At 43.8% G+C, this 25,451-nt stretch overlaps 1 protein-coding gene across 5 annotated transcripts in view; it reads left to right on the forward strand.

The window, feature by feature from the left end:
- KCNH1 (potassium voltage-gated channel subfamily H member 1) overlaps positions 1-25,451 on the forward strand; it is a 218,021-nt gene that overhangs the window by 5,565 nt on the left and 187,005 nt on the right. For 3 of the 5 annotated variants that reach the window (XM_083733194.1, XM_083733196.1, XM_083733195.1), the window contains exon 2: positions 23,902-24,028. In XM_083733194.1, the coding sequence (XP_083589320.1) occupies positions 23,902-24,028 (127 nt within the window). The remainder of the gene's footprint in view (positions 1-23,901; positions 24,029-25,451) is intronic. The other 2 variants (XM_083733198.1, XM_083733197.1) reach the window with 1 other exon arrangement.

The following is a 25,451-nucleotide window of genomic DNA, read 5'->3' on the forward strand; positions in this document are numbered from 1 at the left end:
GGGAGAAGAAAAGGCTAAGTAGTAAACCCTACTGAAATCTGGAGTGGAGTCCCTAAGGCAGTTGGGTGGCATCTTGTATACCTCCTTCCAGCAACTCCTGCAGCCAAGCTGGTGCCAGACGTATTGCTTTCCTTTCTTTTGGGCCACATCAGCGAAGACAAGAAGGGGGTCTTGTCATCTGGGCAGCCCAGGACCTCCATGCACCCTGTCCAGGTTTTCGCCCCAAGGAGGTCACTTTGATGCTGCTAACTCAGTGGTTTGGCTTCACCCCCGGAGGCCCACTCCAATGTCTCTTGAGACAGAAAGATGCTAGCAACAACAAATACAAGCTTCCAACAACTGAATATTGATCTTAATAGTACTATATAATAAATCACATAACAGCCTTCCTTTATATGCACCAATTTCTTGTTAAATCACATTCAATGCTGAAGTGCCAAGCACAGATCAAAAACCTATTAATTTCAATGGAACTAGGAGGAACACTTACATATAAACTTCCTGTATTATAAAATATTTTTTCTTAAAATACATTAAATATTAATTTCGGAACTGCTAGCAACTTTTCATGCGATTGTTTTTTGTAAACAAACTCCAGATCCCATCCCAACAGAATATATAAATAGAATCAATATTAACAAGGAACCAAAACAAATACCTGATTAGACATTCACAGCCTTTGCTTGTGTAGTGGGGACGAGATGCAGTGGCAATATTTATCCATTTGTCGCATTTATAACCCACCCCTCTCCGCCAAGGAGCTCAAGGTGATGAACATAGTTTTCCCTCCCTCCCAGTTTATCCCAGGAATTTGAACCCTGATCTCCCAGATCACAGTCCAGCACTCTAACCACTACACCACAGTGGCTCTCAAGAGCCTTGCAGTAGCAGTGTTGCTGCCACTTACTAGGATGGGTGAGGTGGCAGCAAGGTTAGGGCTGTAGAGGTGTGCTTGTGGAGTGAATCTGATGCTCTGCTGATGGTCCACACAGTCCTGGCCACACTGCTATCTTGCTCCTGCTCCTGCATCTCTTGGTGAGCAGTAGTGATGCTGCAGGCAGGAGGCTGTTTCGCTGGGTGTCCACTCTAGCGGGTCCCCTGTTCCCAGTGGTGTGAACACCACTGAAAGCCATCTCTAGCTCATATCACATCTGCTCGTATTGTTTATACATTTTAATCTGTCAATTCTATGGAGGGTCTCCAATAATTGATCAAACCCCCTACCTTTATTTTTCCCATCTCTAATAATGCAAGTTCTCTAACCATCCCAGCCATTTCCCACCTTTTAATTTAGCCAGGCTTTCATAGTTGGTACTTGATTACCCCAACCTTTAGTGGCTATTGGAATTTTGGCTGTTGTTAAAAGATCACACACTGTCTTCTCCATGTTATTGCAGTTCCTCGTTATTTGGTATTACAGAATCTTTAACGTCGCCTACCAAAAATGCCGCCGAGTCTAAGGTAATATTGTAACCTAAATCAATGACATTCTAAATCAGATTATGAAGATGTACTGGTGGAAAGGGAAATCTAGGAGTACAATGAAGTTCAAAGTTGGGCAGCCCATTACTGTACCAGCACTAGTGTCTACAGTTAGAAGTTCTATAGATGACCCTGCCAGGATATGGCAAAGACTGAACCTGGGACCTTCTGCATGCAAGGATGAGAGGTCCGCAGCTGAGGGGCAGCATCTTCCCAGGGTTTCTGAAGGGCTTTCTCCCAACCCTACATGAAGATGCCATTGATCAAAGTTGGAACCTTTTGCACAGCAAGTCTGTATCCTACCACTGACCCTTTCCAGTGAGGTTTGTAGCTCATTGGTGATTTGATCCTGGGTCTCCCTGGTCCTAGTCCAACATTCTAACCAATGTTAGAAACTCAGATGTGTAAGCTAGGTGCCAAATGGCTCCTTAAACCAAGGTTACAGTCGCCAAAACAGAATGTCTAGTTGCCATTGGGGGCAAGACTTTCTATATTAAGTGACTTTTTTGTAATGCTGGCATCTCTAACAGTGCAATCCTACACGTGTCTACTCCGAAACAAGCCCCACTGCATTCAGGAGGACATTTTCCCAAGTAAGTGTTCACAGAATGTCCAAAACTGTGGACCAGGATATACAAGGGAAAGATGGGGAAATGACTCTGACTTTGCCAGGTCTTGGTCTCTGTGTAGATCAGTGCGTGACCTTCCAAATGTTGCTGGACCCCAACTCCCATGAACCCCAGCTTGCATGGGCAATGGTCAGGGATGCTGGGAGTTAGAGTTCTGCAACATCTGGAGGGCAACAGGTCTCCCAATCCTTGGTACAGTTTCATAGCAGAAAAGAAGTGGAAACAGAGGTACCGGTATATGTGACCTCTTGCGTAGATCAGGGGAAAGGTCTGGGGGCTAATCAACCAATTGGTGCCGCAACTGCTCCCATATGGACTCTTGAAAACATTAAAAACAAGAACCCCAAAATAATTGTTCCCAGAGCCATTCCACTGTTCTGCAGAATATCAATTTGCAAAGGGACTCCAGGCAATCTTTTGCCAGAGTGATTGTATTAACATTAAAAAAGCTCATGAATCAGCTGGAGAAACGAAAGCTGCACATGGCCTTTTCTTTGATTTGGTAAAAGCTTTTTGTAATGGGCCACAAAGAGACCACCTAACAGGGCGGGAAATTAGTCTGATCTGAAAGAGAGAGAATATAAATGGACTGAATCATAAAGTTTTCATTTTAGTAACGTTTTGCTGTGCTGCAGTTATATCTATCTATCTATCCTTGTGGTATACAGCAGGTTACAGATGCAAGTATTGGTTCTCAGTGCCTGTAATATCTAAGATCTCTCTCACGGCCTTGCCAATACATTTAGAAAGCCCACATACTCTGAAGATCACAATGCTTTCTGTAGAATGCTGCCATTGTTGCACTTTTTAATTTTTTTTTGCAAATTCAGCGGGATGTTGTAGATGTCTTACTCAGGACGAGTCCAAGACATTTTTGGTGTGTGAAGTGGGAGAATATGGTGCCCTCACATTCCACCTACAGAAGCTGTCTGGTTTAGGGAGTATGTTTGATAAAGACACACTGCTTTCAGAAATGTCATGTAATGCTAAATAATAATAATAATAATAATAATAATAATAATAATAATAATGGAGCTGCAAGTACTTGGCAATCATTTTTAATGCAATTTTACACACATTTTACTTACCAAGCAAAACTAAATCATATAAATTTAATCAAAATATCTTTTGAATTCTGAAGTCATGTTGCAACTTTATGGCACCTTTCCTTTTTAGAATTTGCAAGTTGAAAAATTCAGCACACCCTAAATTTTCTGAAGAGGGCAGCTGTTGAGAGCCCATTGGGAAGGGATGCTCTCCACAGTGTCCTTTGGTAGCAGGTTCCTAAATGCCATAGGTATTATTGCTTGTATCACATGCCAAGCATGTTTCAGATTTCTACAACCGCCGGTCAGTTTTTGCAGCCCCAACTGCTATAAAGTTTGGCCTTTGCATTCATTAGGAGTGTTGTCAGTATGAATGTGTTGGAATGGCTCCTGAAAGTTCCTTGTAAAGGAATGGTTCAAGGCTTGCCAAAGAGGAGCGTGGTCAAGAAGCAATATGCTCTCTCTCTCTGCACCGTTTTAGGCTGTACAATGATAACAAAAGAAATGGAAACGCACCAGCCAGCTTTTGCTCTCCACAAAGCACCCTATTATTAGCACAAATTTCTAAATTGTCCCATGTCTTGCATACAATCAAATGGCGCAACCCTAAGAGGAGCGCAGGGTTTATACAATTAACTTAATTGTGTTATGCAAAAAAAAAACAAAAACAAACATTGATCCCTTGTGACCTTGAGCTATTTTTACCACAATCTCCATCCAAAGAACCTTTGCATCTTCCCTTTTCGATCTGCTCTTCCATTAGAGTCATTGTGAGTGGTTTGCATCCTGACACCACAATCCTAAATATAAAATACCTGGTATTCAGTTCCATTGACCTCCATGTTGACAACCAGCAATTTATTCCAAACTTTGATACCCATTCAGTGCATCAGAAGTGAGTTGGAAGAAAGATGCCATGTACTGTCAAGGATTTTCTTGATTTTCACCACTTAAAGTTTTTTTTTTTAAAGTACCCTTTTCCAGATAATAATTATCTAACCAATAGCTAGTATTTTTCTCTCTAGTTAGTGAATTGTCTGAGCAAGACTCGGCGGGTAATACACCCTAATAAACATTCATTAGAAGGGAAATTTGTGGACAAGAACCACTGAATCTTGATTGTGTATTATAAACAAATCCATAGTTGCCAACAGCAATAAAAGAGATTGCTTTTTGCCATTTTGTATTTCTGCTGTATTTCATCAGTTGCCAGTCTCTCCTTTCTGATTTTCCAGTAAACGTGATGAGTTAGTTAAATATGGGATTTATTTAAATGACTCTTCCCTACCCAACCCCACAAGGCATGCCTGAATTCAGGTCAAAGTGCATTCGGGGTCCAACTAGACAAGAAAAGTAATGGTGGATCACATAATCTGGTCCAGCATTCTGTTCTCACAGTGGCCAGTGCAGTGGGAAGCCCACAGAAAGGAACTGAGTGCAACAGCACTTTTGCCACTTGTGTTTGTGCTCCGAGCCCCAAAACCCTCATGGAAATAAAGACACAGTGGAGACAGAATTTAGTTTAAATGTTAATGGGCAAATTTTGGCCACAACTTTATTGAATGCACAAATGTGACTGGTATTGACTTAGGCATTGGTATCAAAACTATAACTGGCTCCTGCCCCACCCTGCAGGAAGCCTGGAAGGGTAAACAACCAGCAGGGGGAGCTCTGTCAGTGTATATTGACTGGTACTCAGCCCTGGGGTTCCTGGGGGTCCTGGCATAGCCCTAGCCCCTCTCCGGACTTCGGACGAGATCCAGACCCCCCAGATTCCTTTAACGGAATACCCTATTCATTGGAGGGGCAGGTGATGGCCGCACTTCCCCTCCCCACATCCCCCTTAACCAATGTCTAACCGCCAAACCTTACAAAGTTGTGACAATTGCTAAGAGGTAGGCAAAAACCAAGTGGCCACAGCCAATCTGCCACATTGGGAAAAATTCCTACCCGGCCCCTGTTCCAAAACAGGCGACCAACCAAAGCAAGGCCAAACATGACCTAATTAGCGGGTGGGTGGGTGGGTGTTTGGCAGCGTGAAGCAAAAGGAGGTCCCTACGTCGCGCTGCCAAATAGATACCCCAACCTTTGCCACAATGCCGATTGGCTAAAGGCCAGTGGCATAACTGTGGCACTACCAGCTTGGAGTGGGGCAAGCTCCGCCCACAAGCCGGTTGGGGAAGAGTTTCAGGGGCCAAGCACAACATGTTTTTTTTATATATATAAATATTTCATAACTCGTTTGAACTTCCTCACATCTCCCGCTCCCACTTACATTGTTAAAAATTTTTTTTCAAGCAAATTATCATCTTGTTTACAATCTTATATCCACTCATTTAAATATAATCTGATAGTTCTCCCAAAGGATTTGTCTTTTCCTTTATCTCGCTTATCGTCTAGTTTCAATCTAGTTTAGTGGTGGCCAATTATTTATGATCAAGCATCCTTCTTAACATTCAATCAAATTACAATATTTTTGTAAATAAGTTTTAAATTTCTTCCAGTCTTCTTCCATCCTTTCTTCTCCCAGGTCTCGGATTCTGCCGGTCATCTCTGCCAGTTGCATATAGTCTATCAGCTGCATCTGCCATTCTTCCAGTGTGGGTAGATCTTGAGTCTTCCAATTTTTGGCAATGAGTATCCTTGCTGCTGTTGTTGCATACATAAAAAATGTTCGGTCCCAAGCACAACATGGATCCTCTGTTAGGAGGCTCCAACTTCTCAGAAACTGGGATTCAGAGGTAATGCACAACCATCACGACTAGTAGCTAATTATAACCTTATCATCCATGAATTTTAAAGCTGTCCAAGTTGGAGTTTGCAGTGGGCCATCACCAAATCTTGTGGCAGTGAATTCTGTAGTTTCTGTGCTGTGTGAATCATAGAATTGCAGAGTTGGGATGGTCGTAGTAATGCAGGAATCTCAGCTAAACTATCCCTGACAGATGGCCATCCAACCTCTGCTTAAAAACGGCCAAGAAAGGAGAGTCCGCAGTCCCCTGAGGGAGTCTGTTCCACTGTCAAGCAGCTCTTACTGTCAGAAAGTTCTTCCTGATGTTTAAGTCGAATATACTTTCTTGTAACTTGTGGCCTCAAGAGGGTCCTACCCTCCAGAGCAGGAGAAAATCTTCTTCTCTCTTCCATGTGACAGCCCCTGAGAGATTGAAGATGGCTGTCGTATCTCCTCTCAGTCTCCACTTTCCCAAGCTAAACATACCCAGCTCCTTCAACTGTTCCTCATATGGCTTGGTTTCCAGGCCCTTGATCGTCTTAATTTTGTCTGTCCTGAATTGTCCAACATTCAGCTTCACTAGATGATCCTGGGTCCTATCCAGTATCATAGGAAAAGTATATCTGATATATCAAGCAGCTGCTTTACCATGCTTTAGAAAAGCCAGTCCTCCTAAACTGACAATAGCTCAGATGAATAATCTAGATAAACAATACAGGCTCTATCCGTTTGAAGGCTCTGTTCACCCATGCAAAAAGCAAACAATATTTGGAGTTCACTAGATGTTAGTCAGAGGGAACTGTCTTCTTTTTGGTCCCTTTCACGTATGATTTATGTACAGGAGGAAGAATATTCCCCCCTCTCTTCCCTCACAAAGGGAAAATCAGGGATAATTCTTTGTTCTGCTTCTGCAAAGAGGAAGCAGTAACTCCTTCATCATCTTAGAACAGGGTTGGGGAATCTTCAGATGTTATTGGACTCCAGGTCCCATCAGCCACAGCCAGTAGAGTGGTACCTCGGGTTACATACGCTTCAGGTTACATACGCTTCAGGTTACAGACTCCACTAACCCAGAAATAGTACCTCGGGTTAAGAACTTTGCTTCAGGATGAGAACAGAAATCGTGCTCCGGCGGCGCGGCAGCAGTGGGAGGCCCCATTAGCTAAAGTGGTGCTTCAGGTTAAGAACAGACCTCCGTACCGAATTAAATATGTAACCAGAGGTACCACTGTATGACTATACAATGGCAGTGCCCGGGATGAGGCAAGGATTGTACCCCCTAACCTCCTTGCAGGCATTGTGCAGAAGGCAACAGGTGGACTTTGCTGTGCCCCTGCGGCAGCCACTCCTTACAGAGGTCGCCTGCTAGTCAGCACATTTGCGCTCTCAGCTTGGCAAGCTCCCGGTGGGAGTGGCGGCTGTCCTCTGCTTGGTGGGCTTGGCAGAAAGCGGCAAGCGCAGCCCTTCCCTGGCCGCCTCTTATTGGCTGCACGGTGCAAGGATGGGCGCCCGTGGATCCCGGGCGAGCAGACGACTCTCCTCTCTGCGCTCCTGCTGTGGGGTGTGCACCTCATTCAAGGACACACACCAGGAGTGAGGCCCCGGGGAAGGCCCGGTTTAGGCTGGGAAAAGTCTGGGCTCTGACTGGAGGGATTTCTGGCCGGGGGCGGGTGCCTCATCGCTGGCCGTGAGGAGGAGGTCGCGCTATTTGCCTCCTCGCGGCTCCAGAAGGTGGCAGCCACGTGGCCTTGTCAAGGGAGCCTGTTTTGGGGCACCGGGTTCTGCCCCCTCAGAATTCTGTGCTTGGGGCCATAGCCCCCCTTGCCCCCATGCTGTGCCACTGAGTATGGTCAACAATCAGAGATGGTGGAAGTTGTCATTCAGCAACATCTGAAGGACCACTAATCTGGAAAGATAATTTCCTTGCAGGCAGAGAGAGGGGAAAAGTTTAGAGACACATATTGCTCTATACTTCCTTATGTGGGGAAGAAGCATAATATAGACAGTAGTAGAGACGATATAGATAGGTGGGGCTTCTCTGTTCTCCGTATTTCCAGCTTCCTCTGCTATGGCACCAAATCACAGACATGTGACCTTGCAATGATTTTGGTGCCAGGTAAAGAATGTTTCTATTTGCCTGTGCGCTTTAAGTTGGTCAGTTTGTCCTGCTGTAGCTTTGCTGCCTTTTGATGTTGTTTCATTCTTTCCATTATGTTGCATGACGATTTTCTGGTTATATTTATTGTTCACCAACCTGATATTTTCTGATGAAGAGTAGCTTATGAACACCTGAATTAAAAAAATAGAACACCTGAATTAAAAATCCTTGCATAGGTTGCCCCTCAACCTTCTGCTGGTGGCCAGTCTGCGGTACTGGAGCCCCATTCATGTGTGAGTCTATCTTTTATGAAAGTCTATTGCCTCTTACTGGGTAAACCTTACCCAGAACAGTTCCCATGATCTGTTGGTGTGTGTAGGCTCACTACCTGGGAACAGGAATACAGCCCTGATGTAGATCTTCAACAGATTTGATTGTGGGTGAAAGAATCTATCTCTGTAACCTCCAGAGTCTGTTTCCTTAAATGGTCTTGTTCCATTTCACAATCAGAAAGCAAGATTTTTTTTTTAAAAAAACAACAGATTCTGACATATGGTGTATCACTTTTGAACTGGATAATAATTATTTTTTTAAAAATGGGAAATTTAAATTGTGGCACATACTGTTTTTAAAAAGTAGATCAGATCAGATCACATTCCATATCTTAGGGCTGGGATTTTTATTTTCATTTTCAGGGTAGATCATTAGTTTTTCATGTCACAATAGACATTTCTGTGACTTCAATATTGCAAAGTACTACATGGCCTTAGGTGTATCTTGGGGGTGCAGCAACCCGACACCGAACACTAGAGGGAGCTCTTCCCATACAGCTTTCCTGAGCATGTATTTCTCTTTTCTTTTGTGGTTCACTTTCTGCTTTGCAGTGCAGAAGGAATCAAAGAGGCAAATATTGAATGTTTACAAGGTGCTGCATTTGCACAAACGCGGCAACACATTTTGAAAGCGAGGCCCTCATCCCAACGTTTTGCTTCAGTGAAAAAACACTCCACGGCTTTCCCCTTAACATTATTACATAATTAAATCACCTTCTATTAACCCTCTGGGACTTTGGGCTATTTCCCAATATACTTAACAATGACTTTTCCTAACAAAGCAAGAAGGGAACACTGAACAAATGTAACCAAGACAAATGCATATAGCAAATTGAGAAATAATAAGCAGAAATATAGTAATCTCGCCATAGTAGAGAAGACTGTGATCAGATGATCTTTGTGTTTGTTCCGTCGGTTGATGGACAGCTCCAAAGTTTCTTTCTCTCCCTTCTTAAGCACTTTTAAATATTCTTTCGTAGCTTTAAACGAGGCTTGCAGTAAACAGCCCTTCAGATAGCAGATTGTGCTCTGTAATGTAGGAAATGTGACCACTCCTCATAGCAGAGGTTTATGAAATTATGCAAAGGTAGCAAACAGAGAGGTTTTTCTTAATAATAAATATAATAATTCCTCTTTTTCTTATTATTATTTATACCCCAGCCACTCTGGACGGCTCCCAACAGAATATTAAAAACATGATAAAACATCAAACATTAAAAACTCAGCCAGATGTGCGGGGTATAAATAATATATTATTATTATTATTATTATTATTATTATTATTATTATTATTATTATTTATTATAGTACTCACTCACCCCTATTTCCAAGACCCTGCACTTGCAGTAAGTTATTGTTAAATATTTGGGGTGTGTGGTGAAATATTTGCTACATTCCCATTAACTATCCTGCGTTGGGATGGAGACACGAGCCTGTGGCAGACCTGAGTGTGTTTTCAAGCTGAGTCAGTCAGGGAGGTTTGTTCGTTTAACATGATGGAACATTTTATTTTTAAATGACATTCCCACCTCCTCAGTTTGAAGTGCGTGTGGTGCAGCCCTGACTCTCTGTCTTGCTGCCTCAACCTGCTTTACTTTGCAGACTTGCTCTAAAAAATAGAAATATCTGCATGCTGCTTCCTTGAGAGAGGTTTTGGGCCCCAAGAAAAGCAGTGCTCATGGGCCTCATTCTCCCTTGGCAGAGCTAGCTCCACCATCATTTATCTGTATTTATTATTATTATTATTATTATTATTATTATTATTATTATTCTGAATTTATATACAGTGGTACCTCAGGTTACATACGCTTCAGGTTACAGACTCCGCTAACTCAGAAATAGTACCTCGGGTTAAGAACTTTGCTTCAGGATAAGAACACAAATTGTGCGGCAGCAGGAGGCCCCATTAGCTAGAGTGGTGCTTCAGGTTAAGAACAGTTTCAGGTTAAGAACGGACCTCTAGAACGAATTAAGTTCTTAACCCGAGGTACCACTGTACCACTCTATACCCAGGGGACCCACCCTTCCTCCCGAAGGAGCCCAGAGTGACAAACATATCAGCTTCAAAACAATAAAATAAAAACAATCTATCTAAAAACAATCACTTGCCCCTTAGCTAATCATTTCAAGGTTGCCAGGAACAGAAACTTTCAGCTATCAAATGCCTGAATAAACAGGAATTTGGTTTTAAACAATTAATCTGAAAGTTAATAAAGAGCGGGACAGGCTGTACCTCACTGGAGAGAGCTTTCCACAAACAGGGGCTGTCACCAAGAAGGCCCTGCTATGGTCAATGCCAACAGAAGGAACAGGCAGAGTAAGGCAACCAGCTCAGCCGGCTTTTGCTAAGGGGCAAGATGCATGTCTGTGCCACGCTGTCTGTGCCATGCCTGAGCTCCCTAAGATAGTCTGCTGCCTTCAGGTGAGGTGAAGGATGCTGCCCCATCACCTGTGTTGAAGTAAGGCTCAAATGCTAGCTTGGCAGACTTCTGACTGTTCATAGGATGGGTGATGGTGGGGCCACCTTTGACTCAGGTTGCCAAATGTCTTGGGCCATACCTCTTCCTTATCTCTAGCTGACATTCTGCCTCCTGGTTCTCCTGCCTGCCTGATACAGCTTTGCTTACTCCTTCTGCTGGGTTGAGGCCTGTGAGAAAGTGAGGGGATCATAATGATTTCTGCTTGCTGCAGTTCTACTTCCTGAAGGGAGCAATCTGGCAAGGGAGAATCAATCCTTTCTCACCTCTCTTCCATTGAGCAGTCTGCTTAGCAAAGGAAGCAGAAAAACAATGCTAGCAGGTCTGTAGTCACGGCCTGTGAGGCTTGGCCCCCTGCTTGAGGCGTATCCCAGGACTCTTCTCAGAACCATGCAGCTTTTTTTTGCTCTTTTCTTAAAAACCAAATTCTTCATCTTTTCACTCACAAGAGATACAAGGGGATTGTGTTGCCTATTGAACCTTGACTCCTCGATTCAGGCTTCATGCAGGTTTCCAGATTTATTGGTGCTGTTTTTTATATAGCTCTGGCAGCGCTGATAACACAGGCCTAAGGCAGGGTTTCTTCTATTCAAAAGGAAGAGAGGGGACATAAAAAAAGCAGGTGTTGCAGCTGCCTAAATAATTCCCCATCAGACACCCCAGGCTAATGAAAGAGAGCAAAGCTAAGCTCTCTTATACCTTTGCCACTCGCTTACACTCTGTATCAGTGATGGTTTCTCAGTCGTTCTTATCTACTCTACAGTAGCTAACAGGACATACCAATGGCCCTTGCCCCAATGTAAATCCCAAGTAAGCCTGCATACTCACTGACCTGTTTGTGGCACAAAAATGCAGGTTTTCTGAATCTGGAATCACTCACGATCATCTTCAGTACAGTGGTACCTCGGGTTACAGACGCTTCAGGTTACATACGCTTCAGGTTACAAACTCTGCCAACCCAGAAATAGTACCTCGGGTTAAGAACTTTGCTTCAGGATAAGAACAGAAATTGTGCGGTGGCGGCAGCGGGAGGCCCCATTAGCTGAAGTGGTACCTTAGGTTAAGAACAGTTTCAGGTTAAGAAAAGACCTCTAGAACAAATTAAGTTCTTAACCCAAGGTACCACTGTATGTTGATTTCAATCTAGATTGATTCTAGATCTTGCCTTTCACAAGTTTGGGTGTGGTTACTTGACAGGCATTTGAAAACCCTCGTCTTGATTAGGTGAGTCATGCCTTTTCCTCACTGCACAAGCCCAAGAGAGAGTGGTGATTGTAATTTTGGTATATGATGCTCCCCCACAGCATTACTGGGCAGGTGATGGCCTTCTCCCATTGTTGGGACTGCCTACACCTCTTTTCAAATGAGCACACTGTGGGATAATGATCCACAATGAGCTTTTATTTTCAGAATGAAACCAGTTTCTCAAGAAGTGCTTTTCAGGAGACAAATGTATGCAAAAGATCTAGATGTTGTGTGGATTGCATGGCGGTGTGTGTGTGTGTGTGTGTGTGTGTGTGTAATCTAGTTCGGTCTCCATTTACTCTAGATTAAAATGTCGTGAGTATGCAGTCTTAAGTGACACAGACACTGGCCATTGGCACATCCTGCAAGTTATCTATTTCTGTTGCCTCATCAAACTGGTGCTTCCAAAACTGGTACCTCTCAGACACTGGGCTTCTTTGGTTTTCAGCAAGATTGCCTGCTAAGTACAAGACAGTTTTTCTGAACTCTGCTTGCTCAAGTAGGCGTTTGTCTTTCATGTGAATCAGTGCTGGTATTTCTTTATGGATACAGGCCTACCCAGACATACCTCTGAGGTCTCTAAACCTTTGCTGCAGAATGTCATTATGTTTTAGTAATAATGCTGTAGAAATAGAGGCTGCCAGGGTTTGTTGTAGTCACACATTTCAGCACACACCTATTTTCAATTCTTTTAGCACTGTGTGGCAAATCATTCCATTTGAAAAGGATCCATTTTTTAAAAAATGGAAAAATAAAAATCAATCTCCTTCGAGATGTTTTACCATCAGGAAATACTGTGAAAGGATGTGGACTCTGAGCAACAACCTTTTCCCTTTCTTTTCATCCATTGTTCTCAGTAGAGTGGGTGAGAGCACAGACTGTAACTTTGTTCAGCCTTACAGATATCTTTTCTGCATCCAGAAAAAATAAATAGGTGCTTGTGTGGAAATCTTTAGAATTATCTGACTTTTTCTCTTCACGGGATGGATGCCATAAGAAGTGCCGACTGCATAGATCTCAGTTTTGCCTTCATTAATCAGTTTTAACACAGCCTGAAAACTGCAGTGCTATACTGTATCAGATTAATGCCCTCCTAAATAGGGTTCCTATATGTCTGGAATTTCCCAGACATACGGTACATAGCCAGCATTTGGCTGTTCAAAACTGTGTCTGGGTGGACATTCCAGATGTATGGTGACTCATGTCAGTATTTACTTAAAATTAGCTCAAAAAGTTGTGGGTTGTTTCTTTTTTTTTGAGATTTTGCTATTGTGTCCAGATTTTCACCTTTTGAAATATGGGAACTCTACTCTTAAACTCTGTGTAAGTAAACTAATCTAAGGTTCCTCAGCGAGAAAGTTAGTAATGGCAGAGAAGCTTCCCTGAAACATGGTTTGTTCAACATTTAGTAGAGGCTGTTCCATTAGGGTAGATGGGGCACTGTCACACCAAGCTCAGTTAGCCCCTGTACTATTGATTGATTGATTGATTGATTACCCGTCTTTCACCCTTAGTTCCCAGAGTGGGCCACAACATTGAAACACAATGCTAAAGACAGTTTAAAACAACTCACAATTGCGAAAATAAGGTGAGCCCTAAAATATAGGCCTCAAGTGTCAAGAGCCAGGGCAAAGTGGTGCGTATTCAGCATTCTCAGGAAGCTGTACAATTAAGATGCCAGACATGCCTCTGTGGGGAGGGGACACCACAGAGAAGGCCCTCTCCTGGGTCATGACCCACTCCGAGCCTCTGAGGGTGGAGGAACCACCAAGAGGGCCACCTCTGCTGATCTCAGCACCTGAGGGCCTGAGGGCCTCCCTGCTTACAACTAATCTAATGGGTGTTATTTCCTGTCAGCTCCCTCTTCCTCAGTCTTAATGTTGCCCTTTAAGAACTCAGCAGGGACCACTGTAAGGTTAAAACACTGGCAGGATTTTAACCACACTTGTAAAGTAACAGAAACTATGGATAATTTAGAAGGATAAAAATTTGGATAAGTATTGATATGCAGTTGTAAATATTATCATTAGGACCCATGGAAGGGATGGGGGAAGTCAAGAGATTCAGAGTAATCTCAACATTTGGATTTTGAATTGTTTTGGTTTCCCCCCGCTGTATACTTTAAAAAATCAAATAAAAAAAATTATTTTTAAAAAAGAACTCAATAGGGAGGAGAGTGGGGGCCCCAGTAGGCCCCAGCCACCACTGTCAGCACTACCCACGTTCCCTTACAGTGGTTAGCCTCTAGGGAGTATTTGGTGTTGTCTAGGCCACATTCTCACATCAGGTGGGATTATAGTGCAGCCCAAAGTCCTGGCCGTTGCCTAGCAATGGATAGATAGAGCCGTCAGTTTCCATTCTCCCTCTTTCTAATTTTTCATATTATACATCCCGTTGTCTACATTTCTTCAGCCACATGAGAATAACACACACACACACACACACACACACACTGCTTTTTTTCTGAGGGGACGCAGGGGTACCCCTAAACACTTTTTAATGAAAAAAAGCACTGTGTGTGTACACACACACACACACACAGTGGCGTAGCGTGGGGGGTGCCAGGGGTGCCGGCCGCACCGGGCGCAACATCTGGGGGGGCGCAAGTCCAGAGGGAAGGGACAAGTTCCTTCCTCCGCCGGGCTCCCCGCCGCCACCGCCAGCCTTGCGCCCTAGCGCGTGCGCGCCCGCCGCCGCCGCCGCTGCGCTCCACTCACTGCTCGGAGGAGCAGCCGCTGCAGCAGCGCCGCCGCCGCCACCAACGCCTGGCCAGGCACGGGCAGCCTCCACACCCCCCCGCCGCCGACATCCCCTCGGCCCAGCCACAGGCGGCGGCTGCTTCTGCCGACTGGGAGGGAGGAGCCAAACCCTCCGAGAGGAAGCCGGCGGGCGGGCGAGGGTCTCCCGGCGGAAGGGGGCGCCGCTGGCTCCGGCTCTCAGTGCAAGCCTCAGCCGCGGGGGGGGGGGGGCGGGGGCGGCGGGCGAGGACGGAGCGCGGCTGGAAGCCCCCGGACCAGGCTGGGGGGAGGAGAGGCGCTCGCCAAGCCCGGATCTGGAGCGCCCAAGGAGAGGAGAGGGCGGGGAGGCGCCCGAGGGGAGGGGGCTTCGGCTGCCTCGGCCCGCGGGGGCTCCGCAAATAATAAATTTAATAAATTCCTGCTGAGCCTTAAGGGGGGGTCCTTGGTTCCTTCACTCGCCCCCAGCCCCAATGGCGTAGCGTGGGGGGGTGCAGGGGGGCCGGCCGCAACATCTGGGGGGCGCGCTCACATTCGAGTGCTAAAATCCAGGGGTTAGGGGGCGCAAATTACTTGCCTTGCCCCGGGTGCTGACAACCCACGCTACGCCACTGCACACACACACACACTGCGCGCTCTCTCTCTCTCTCTCTCAAAAATTGCAAGCATTTTAGCATGAATTTTTCCTGATATACGCATTTTTGCAAAGCCTACTGCAATGCATTTTGCAGGTTACTTTTACCAATATAAGCATTTTTTTAAAAAAAACTGTAGTGCATGCAACTTTGTATACATTACTTGTCTGGAACCCTGTTGCAAAATTCAGAGGTGTGCGAATTTCAGAGCTTCTTGGACTTGTGTTCCAGTTTGTGTATTGTTTTAGAAAGGGCAGATTTGGTAGGCTCACTTTTAAATCTAAACTTAAATGAAATTTCATCCCTATCGTTTCCCCACTCCAGTGCACTCCAGGACAAGTCCAAGCATCTTTACAATGAAATCAGGTTCACCGGCAAACAGGGCTGCCCCAAGACACTTTGCTGCCTGGGGTTAAGGATAAGATGTTGCCCCCATTCTATATGCAAAAGGCAAAACTTACTTCAACAAAGGGCATGTGACAACATCGTCCATTGCACCCACGGAACTCTGTCCCCCAACAGAGGGAACCGTAGTGAGAAGGATTTCAAATAAATAGACTGGAGAATGCCCTTATTCTGAAGGCTTGTGGGGAGGGAATATGTCCTTGTTGCCAACACAATCCAGCCAATTGCCTCTGCTTTGATCCTCTGCTGTGGTTTCTTTTGCCACAATGCCTTGCAAGAATGGACAGGCAGGTTGCATCATCCGCTCAACAATATGTTTGTCCCATTGCAAAAATGTGTATTTATTTATTTATAGCACAGCATCTCTTAAAAAAAACCACTTAATGGGCAGCAGGGTCATCTTGGGGGAAGAGTTAAAATAATAATGAAAATCAGTTCCTCATTTCGCCCCATCTCTCACCTTGCACACTGAGTCACTATTGCTATTAATTCATGGGCCAAATATTAGACGTGGGTACCAAATGCACAAATCCACGTTTCAAAAAAGAGTAACCAGTGCCAGATTACCAAATACACAGAGTAGGCACCAGTTTATAGGCCCGATGCCTTTTAGTGATCCTGTGACAACGGGGTCAAAATAATATTGATTTGATCCTGAAATAAAACTGGTTTATACATATTTATGTATTTGGACATAATTTGCAAGCACCCTCCCCCCCCCCCCCGATTTTGACTGCCTAGGAGCCTCCACAGGGTTTAATTGGCCACTGAGAATAACCTGTTTGTTATATTGCTATATAGTTCTTTTGGTATAAAAAGACAGCGACTAATTACAGCTATTTCTCTTAAAATACTCAGTGTTTACAATTTAACCCTGAGTGAATCCAATAGCAGGTATTTAATGTTATCCTGGTACTGAAAACTTTTGTTCCTTGCCCCTTAATCTGAAATTATGTCCGTAGAAAGATACTGCAAGCTCAGTATTGAACCCCAGTATCCATCAATCTGCTCCTGTTTCGATGTTCTTGACTGGATATTGTGAACATCAAAACCAATAGGACATTCTGACATGGTCATTACAATTAGGACAGAATGCAATTTGAAGTTTACACTGGTTCATGTTGGGAGTGAGATAGAGTTAATAGGAGAACATAATCTCCAGGAGGGATGGGCTCCTAGAAGGAGAAGTGGTTTGGCTTAATGAATCACAGTAAGTGCTAATGTGCTTTATTGTTTCTGGAAGACCAGCAAAGAGCTAGCGAAAAGCTAAGGGGATTTAACACAGGCTGGGAGAAACAAAGCAGTTAAAATGTCCTGCAGTTATATTGTCACCGTGTTTTACTTCAAAGAGAGTGCAAATATCACTTTTCCTGTTGTAAATGCAATTGGGCAGTGGGTGTACATCACTAAAGACGTGTTGATTGAATCCCACGTGCCCATTGCACGAGGAAAGCCTTTTACGGAGAAAAAAGGGTGATGGTGGCAGGAAAAGAGGGAAGTTCAGAGGCAGGGATGTTTATGCTTCTTTTATTTGGGTCTCTCACTTGGAGAAATTGCTGTTGACAATAATAAATATGTCGTGAGATGTAATGTGGGCGGCTTTTTAAAAATACAGACATGGAGGCGTAGTGCTATGGAACGGTGCTAAAAGGACATGCTTGTTTCTTTTTCTTCTTCATTCTTTTTCTCTCTTTGCTGTAAACAGAATAAGCTACCCTTGGGAATAAGAATGATTCGGAGCCTCCGCTTCTTCCTACTTGCTGTAGGCCAGTGATTTCCAAACATTCTGGTTATGTACGCACTCAAACTGCTAGTTTGGGAAGCAGTGCAGACAATACATTAGCCACAATTCACATCTATGTTGTCATTCCTTATGAAATACTGTGTTTTTGATGCATTTTCCCCAAACCAGCTTTGACTCAGATTTAGAAAAGGAACAACTTAGCTGTGTTTTAAGCCAATAGTGTGCACATAGCTTTTAAGCCAATAGTGTGCACATACCTTTTAAGCCAATAGTGTGCACACAGCACACATCTTCAAGGTACCCTTTCTACACTGTACTGTTAAGTAATGGGTGAACATATCAGACGACACAGCGATTCTTCAAACAGCTCTTGTTTATTCACAGGCCAGAACAGAACTGAACTGAAGGGTTCAGCCAGCCTGCTTATATAGAGCTCCACTAGAACGCAACAGTAACCATTTTCTGTAACTATCCAATCACCGAACGTCACTTTCGATCCCTTATTTGCATATGTGGACCTGAACTATCTACAGTATCCCCCTGCTGGCCCAGGGAGAGAACATCAGTACATAACACATACGCTGAGCAGCGCATGAGTATCAGAGCTCCTGTGTTACAGAGATTTCTGGAGGACACTTTGGTGCCTATCTAGCTGACAAGGGACGCCACTGGGTCTCATTGCTGCCCCACAGGAACTGAGAGTGCATTCTAGGACATCCTCAGCACCTTACCATTAAATGATATCCATGATGGCAAATCTGGGTACAATGTCTCAGTGGATTTTGGCAGTCAGTTGCCCCACTGAACTGGGGCTAAAATTTGCAAAGTTTCCTCTAGTCTTTTTGTAGGATACATTTAAAGGCAGAAAGTTCAAGCCTAATTTCCACACTTTTTACCTAGGGCTCAAAGTGATTGGAAGATATCTTCGATGTAATGAAATGATTAGTGAAGGGACCATGCTCACAACAAACTCTTTCTGCTTCCCAGTCAGAGTATAATGCATATAATGTGCCGGGAAAAAGATATTGGTTTTCCAGATTTAACTTACAGATAAAGTAGTTTATGGTGTTTGGAGTTTTAGCCCATCTGCTGCAAAAGTTGTTACCTGCATGAACATTTCCACCATTTATTCTGCTAATTGCTATTGTGAAATATACAGATACTTCTTTTGAGTACTGAAAGCCAAGTTGGGATTCTATCTATCATCTATCTATATCTATCTATCTATCTATCTATCTATCTATCTATCTATCATCTATCTATCTATCTATCTATCTATCTATCTATCTATCTATCATCTATCTATCTATCTATCTATCTATCTATATCTATCTATCTATCTATCTATCTATCTATCTATCTATCTATCTATCTATCTATCTATCTATCTATCTATCTCTATCTATCATCTATCTATCTATCTATCTATCTATCTATCTATCTATCTATCTATCTATCTATCATCTATCTATCTATCATCTATCATCTATCATCTATCTATCTCTATCTATCTATCTATCATCTATTATCTATCTATCTATCATCTATTATCTATCTATCTATCTATCTATCTATCTATCTATCTATCTATCTATCATCTATCTATCTATCTATCTATCTATCTATCATCTATCTATCTATCATCTATCTATCTATCTCTGTGTTAAGATGTACAAGTTTTCACACTAGTCTCCAAAGTGACTATGTTGTTTAGTTTTAGCTTAATATATAAGCCCTGCTTTCCTATTAAAATAATAAATAAGGCAGCTTACAATAAGACATAATGCAATATAACAAAACTATAAAATTACAAATGCAATTGTTCCACCCCCCAAAAGCACTATGCCTTTTTCTCCAGTAACTGAGATTATCACCAACATAGAGGCTAACTATGCAAAAGAAAAACCTTGATAAAGGTTAGATTAAACACTTCAACTTGAATTTTGAACAAGTTGTCTTAGTCTTTGACCAAATAATTATGCGAAGACACATTCTCTCTTCCCCTCCCCTTCTCTTTTAAAAGTAGTTTGTACAAGAATTTAGCATCATTTAGTTTTCAGTTTACTTTGGAAAAGTTTTGAATGTGCTGGACTTCTTAAATGAGTTGCTCAAGACCAGTGAATAGAATTCTAAATAACCACCATTATGAAAATATAAAACCACCAGTATGAAAATATATCTGAGCACACGGTCTCTGAAACTCAAAAGGGTTCCTGAAATTGCAATGGACAGATCAGATCAGTTTCATCTTGAGATAATCAAAAAAGAAAATCAAGCTAGCACACTCCTGATACTCCTTTCCTGACCCGTAATCAAGAATGTGATCATGGACTACAAAGTATTAGTTGAGATAGAGATCCAAACCTGATTTATAATGTTCTTCCTTCAAAATGATTATCCTTCTTTCTTTTGTCCCAGCAATAGCCTGGCTGGGCTTTGTTTCTTTTAGGTACCGATATCTATTTCATGGTGCCAGGAGTCTTCTGTTATGATTGAGTCAACTCTAGACCCATTGAGGCAGTTGATCCTTCACGCAATGGCATGTTTCAATAGGGCAGGAGTGGGGTGCCATTGCTTGGTGCTTAGGTTCCTCAGTTCCTGCCGGCCATTTTGACAGTCACTGTCAGTCACCTGGTGTCATCATGATACCAGGTGAAACATTTTCCTTTGCCCTCTTGGTTTGAAATCAAACCATGCTGGAAAAGGTTCAGGACTTTTCCAGCGTTGACAACCAGCTGATTGCTGGTACAGTGGTACCTCTGGTTACGAACTTAATTCATTCTGGAGGTCCGTTCTTAACCTGAAACCGTTCTTAACCTGAGGTACCACTTTAGCTAATGGGGCTTCCCGCTGCCGCTGTGCCACCGCCGTGTGATTTCTGTTCTCATTCTGAGGTAAAGTTCTTAAACCAAGGCATTACTTCCAGGTTAGCAGAGTCTGTAACCTGAGGTGTTTGTAACCCGAGGTACCACTGTACTTGCAAAGCCTAGTGGCAAGAGCTGATGCTAACTGATTTTTCAGAAAATGATCTTTCATGATTTTTCATATTCTTATCAAATAACTACATGATGTTCCTTCAACATTTGGTGAAGCTGTTTGTTGAACAGGAGTAGGTTTGCGTTTGTGGATCAGTTTGGACTTTGGCACAGATCTGTATCCTGCTGTCCACAAAAACAATGTAGAATTGTGCAGCTGACCAGCTGGTTCCCAAGCTACTAAAATATTTAGAAAATAGAAGGGAATCACATCCCGTGGAAAAGATTACTTTCTATTTTTTCCTTCTTCTGGTGGTGAGGATAAAGAAGCATTGCAGAAGCCCTTCTCACACACTCCAAGTAAGGATGAAGGGTTTGCAAGCTAGAGATAAGGTTATCACCCTCGACAAAGCTCACAGCCTGCCACATTGCGTGTGATGGTTCAGTGGCAGAAGTAAGATGTGAGAATGGTCAGAGGGAGACAAGGATTGAAGTGCAACATTTCTGCATGGACAGCATTATACCAAATACTATCAGATGATTCAGAACACTTTTCTTTATAGAAAAGCTTCATCGGTGGATGTCAAGCCATGCTTGATAGAGGCTTTGTAGCCAAGGGTCTTCTTCATTTCCTGAGAAAACCATGGCAGCAGCCCATGGTGCTCCATGCCAACATGAACAGGGGGCAAAGAAAATATTTCTTGTATTGCAGGGGGTTGGACTAGATGACCCTCGGGGTCCCTTCCAACTCTACAATTCTATGATGACCAGAAGTTGTGATAATGAAACATTTCTTCCTTTCGTCTGATGAGCACTGCTTTCCATAGTGGTCATGGCAGGGATCTAGGAGAGAAAGCACATTTGCCCCACCAAAAGAAAACCTACACAAAGACTCTAAAATGATGCAGCAGAAGTCAGCTTCCTCAGCAAGGAAGTGCAAAGAAGAGGGAAAGAGACTTGCCTCCCCCCAGTGGCGTAGCGTGGGGGGTGCAGAGGGGGCCGGCCGCACCGGGCGCAACATCTGGGGGTTAGGGTTAGGGGGCGCAAATCCACGGGTTAGGGGGTGCAAATTACTTGCCTTGCCCCGGGTGCTGACAACCCACACTACGCCACTGCCTCCCCCCACCCTCAGTCATTCCCAGCTGAGCGACTAGCTCCTCCCAGGCCATGATTTTAATAATAATAATAATAATAATAATAATAATAATAATAATTTTTATTTATACCCTGTCCTCCCCGGCCAGAGCCAGGCTCAGGGTGGCTAATACCAGTAAAATTACAATAGAAACATAATAGGGAGAAAAAAACACCCGAAACTCCCCAATTTAAAATACAGGTTAAAATGCAATTTAAAAAGCAGCCTCATTTTAAAAGTAGCCCATAAATCAAAACCGTAAGTGGAGGGAAGACATAAGGGTCAGATTGAGTCCAAACCGAAAGAACAGCTCTGTCTTGCAGGCCCTGCGGAAAAATGTCAAGTCCCGCAAGGCCCTAGTCTCTTGTGACAGAGCGTTCCACCAAATCTGGGCCAGTACTGAAAAGGCCCTGGCTTTAGTTGAGACCAATCTAACCACCTTGTGACTTGGGACCTCCAAGGTGTTGTCATTAGTGGACCTTAAGGTCCTCCGCGGGGCATACCAGAGCAGCAGAAGCAGCTGGGAAGGGAGAATAGGAGTTGGGGAGGGTAGTTTTATAAGTTGTATGTCTTGGTTTCTCAGTTTACTCCTTTTACATGGTTTTTGTATGTATTGTGGTATTTTATGCATTGTGACTTGCAGTTATTTTTATTGATCAATGTTTAATAATTTTTTATTGTAATAGTTAACAGTGAATTTCTGTTTATTATTTGCTGATGTTTTGGGAGTTAATTTTATCGTGTACTATTGTATTTTAAAAGATGATTGAATATTACTTTATTTAATAGAAGTCATTCCATTTTTAAAGTTACGTTTTATTATGACTTTTTGCGTTGGAACAAATTATTATTGGATGTGTGTTCTTTGTTGTATATTTTGTTGCTGTAGATCACCTTGTGTATAGTAATGCAGAAAGGTCGTGTACAAATTAAAAGTGAAATGAATTGACAATGTCTGGAAGATAGGGCACAACAGCAGCCAGCGAATGAGAGGTCAAACACTAAGGCAGTCTTGTACTGTTGTTGAACTGCCCTGGACAGACTTGTGCAGATATGGGAAGTATAAGAACATAGACCAAAAAGCTACGAGTCCATTCAGGAATGCTCTGTCCCATGAGACTAGGGCGCTGCAGGATTTAACCTTCTTCTGCAGGGTCTGTAAGACAGAGCTATTCTGCCTGGCTTTCAATTTGAATTTAGCCTGATCTTTTATTCCCCTCCCTTCCCTCCCCCTCCCATTTTTATGAAGATTACCAGCTCTGGGACCCCACAGCTAATTCTCCCCTGACCTCCTTGCTGGCCCAAATAGGAGTAATTTAGCCAGCTAGCCCTGGTGACTATTTAATGTTTATTGGATGGATTTCCCCCCTAAACTGATTTTTGAACTTTGAATTTATTGTTATTCATGCTTTTATACTGTATTTTATGCTGTTTTTTGTTGTATCACAATTAAGTGTTTTAAATTTGTTGTTAGCTGGCCTGAGCCCGGTTTTCTGAACCAGGAAGGGCGGGGTATAAATAAAAAAATATTATTATTATTATTACAGTGGTACCTTGGGTTACATACGCTTCAGGTTACAGACTCCGCTAACCCAGAAATAGTGCTTCAGGTTAAGAACTTTGCTTCAGGATGAGAACAGAAATCGGGCTCCGGCGGTGCAGCGGCAGCAGGAGGCCCCATTAGCTAAAGTGGTGCTTCAGGTTAAGAACAATTTCAGGTTAAGTACGGACCTCTGGAACGAATTAAGTACTTAACCCAAGGTACCACTGTATTCACAAGGATGCGTATCTGCTGAGACTGACTTCGATTGGATAGTTTGAGTTTGGGGAGGGAAATTTAAAATATACTTTTGTAGACTTGGGGGGGGGGAAGCATTGGGAGCTAGAGCAGTGTTTCCCAACCTTGTGCCTCCAGCTGTTTTTGGACTACAATTCCGATCATCCCTTGCCACTGGTCTTGCTAGTCAGGGATGATGGGAGTTGTAGTTCAAAAACAGCTGGAGGCACAAGGTTGGGAAACACTGAGCTAGAGCATTGCTGAGCTGGGTGTCAATCTGGTTCTTGAATGGAATAAGGAAGAGCCTCAGAGAGCTGGGAACTGCTTTGCCCCCAGAGTGAGTGTGTATGTGCATGCATGCGCGCACATGTATGTGGGGTGGGAGTCTGTGGTCTAACCCATTACTGTGCCATGCAGCTATTTTATCTAATACTGTAAATGTCTTCTTTTTCAAGCAGATACCAATTTTGTCCTGGGCAATGCCCAGATAGTGGATTGGCCCATTGTGTACAGCAATGATGGATTTTGCAAGCTCTCGGGATACCACAGAGCAGAAGTTATGCAAAAAAGCAGCACCTGCAGGTATTTCAGGGCAGATTTGCTTTCCATTCGGTAACTTGCAAATGTTGCTTTGTTCTTGCTCGGGTTGAATGAAAACAATCTGATCAGCCCACTGGTCAGTTTAATCTTCCCCAGGCTGTAGAAACCACAGCTGCATTTTGTGGCTGAGAGAGCAGGACTTATTCAGGAGGGAGCTTTTAGGATAGGGATGAGGAACCTGTAGCCCTTTAAATGTTGCTGGGCTCCAGCTCCCAGCCACCCCAGCTAGCATAGCCAGTGTGCTGGTCCCAGGGGGGGAGGGGGTTACCGTGCGGCGTGGTCTGAGTCCAGTCCTAGGTTGAGGGTATGGAGGCTGTCCGTCAAGGGCAAAGCGGGGTCCAAGGCAAGGAGCCGGGCGTGGTCAGGAACTCTGGAAGAGCAGGAACAGGTTACCAACGATGTTGCTCCTACAACCTGGGACTGGGCTGACTGGCCTTTATCTCCTCTGAGGCATAGGCCCACAGGGGACTTGTCTCTCCTGGCCTTAAGGCGAGCACTCCTCCTGTGATAACTTAGTTTCCTTTGCCTCTCTGCCCTGAGCCTCTGCAGCTCCGGAGAAGCTGGAGGGTTACTGGACCCAGAGGCAACCTCACCTTCCCCTGACAGGGCTGGGAGAGGAGCACCTGCAGGCAATGGGTCCTCAATCACCTCTGGAGCCAGAGCGGATTCAGCTGGTGTCTGCTCCTGAGGATCCGGCACAGGTGAGGGCCCTTCAGGTTCAAGCCCCTGCCGCAGCTCAGCCGGCCCTGGAGGCAGGGACTCCTGTGCAGGCTGGGATTCCTCAGGTTCAGCCTCTGAATCCAATTCCCAGGCCATCACAGCCAGGGGTGATGGGAGTTGCAGTTTAACAGCATCTGGAGGGGCCCAGGTTCCTCATCCCTCCAAGAGTGTAAGATACAGTAATGTGCAGATTCATCATGTTTGGCACCAGTAAACCACACAGGAAGGATACCAAACACGAAACTAGCAAGATCAAAATGCAGATAGGTTGGTCTGCCATAGTCAAAACAAAAAAATTCCTTCCAGTAGCACCTTAAAGACCAACTAAGTTAGTTCTTGGTATGAGCTTTCGTGTGCATGCACACTTCTTCAGATACCTATCGTCGTATCTGAAGAATCTGAAGAATTCTTCGTATCTGAAGAAGTGTGCATGCACACGAAAGCTCATACCAAGAACTAACTTAGTTGGTCTTTAAGGTGCTACTGGAAAGATCAAAATGGTCATGGCACTTTTGTATTCTCTCCTTCTTTTAAAGTACTTAGCAGAAAATTAAAAAAATTCCATTTTGTACTCACAGCAATCTTGTGGGGACGTTAGTTTGAGAGGCCTTGCCTCATCCAAGGTTGCCTAGATAACTAAACTGGAATCTGCACCCAGGTTTCCCTTGTCAAAGTCCAAAATCTC

Source organism: Podarcis gaigeae (assembly GCF_964106915.1).
Source record: "Podarcis gaigeae genome assembly, chromosome: 3".
Lineage (NCBI taxonomy): Eukaryota > Metazoa > Chordata > Lepidosauria > Squamata > Lacertidae > Podarcis > Podarcis gaigeae.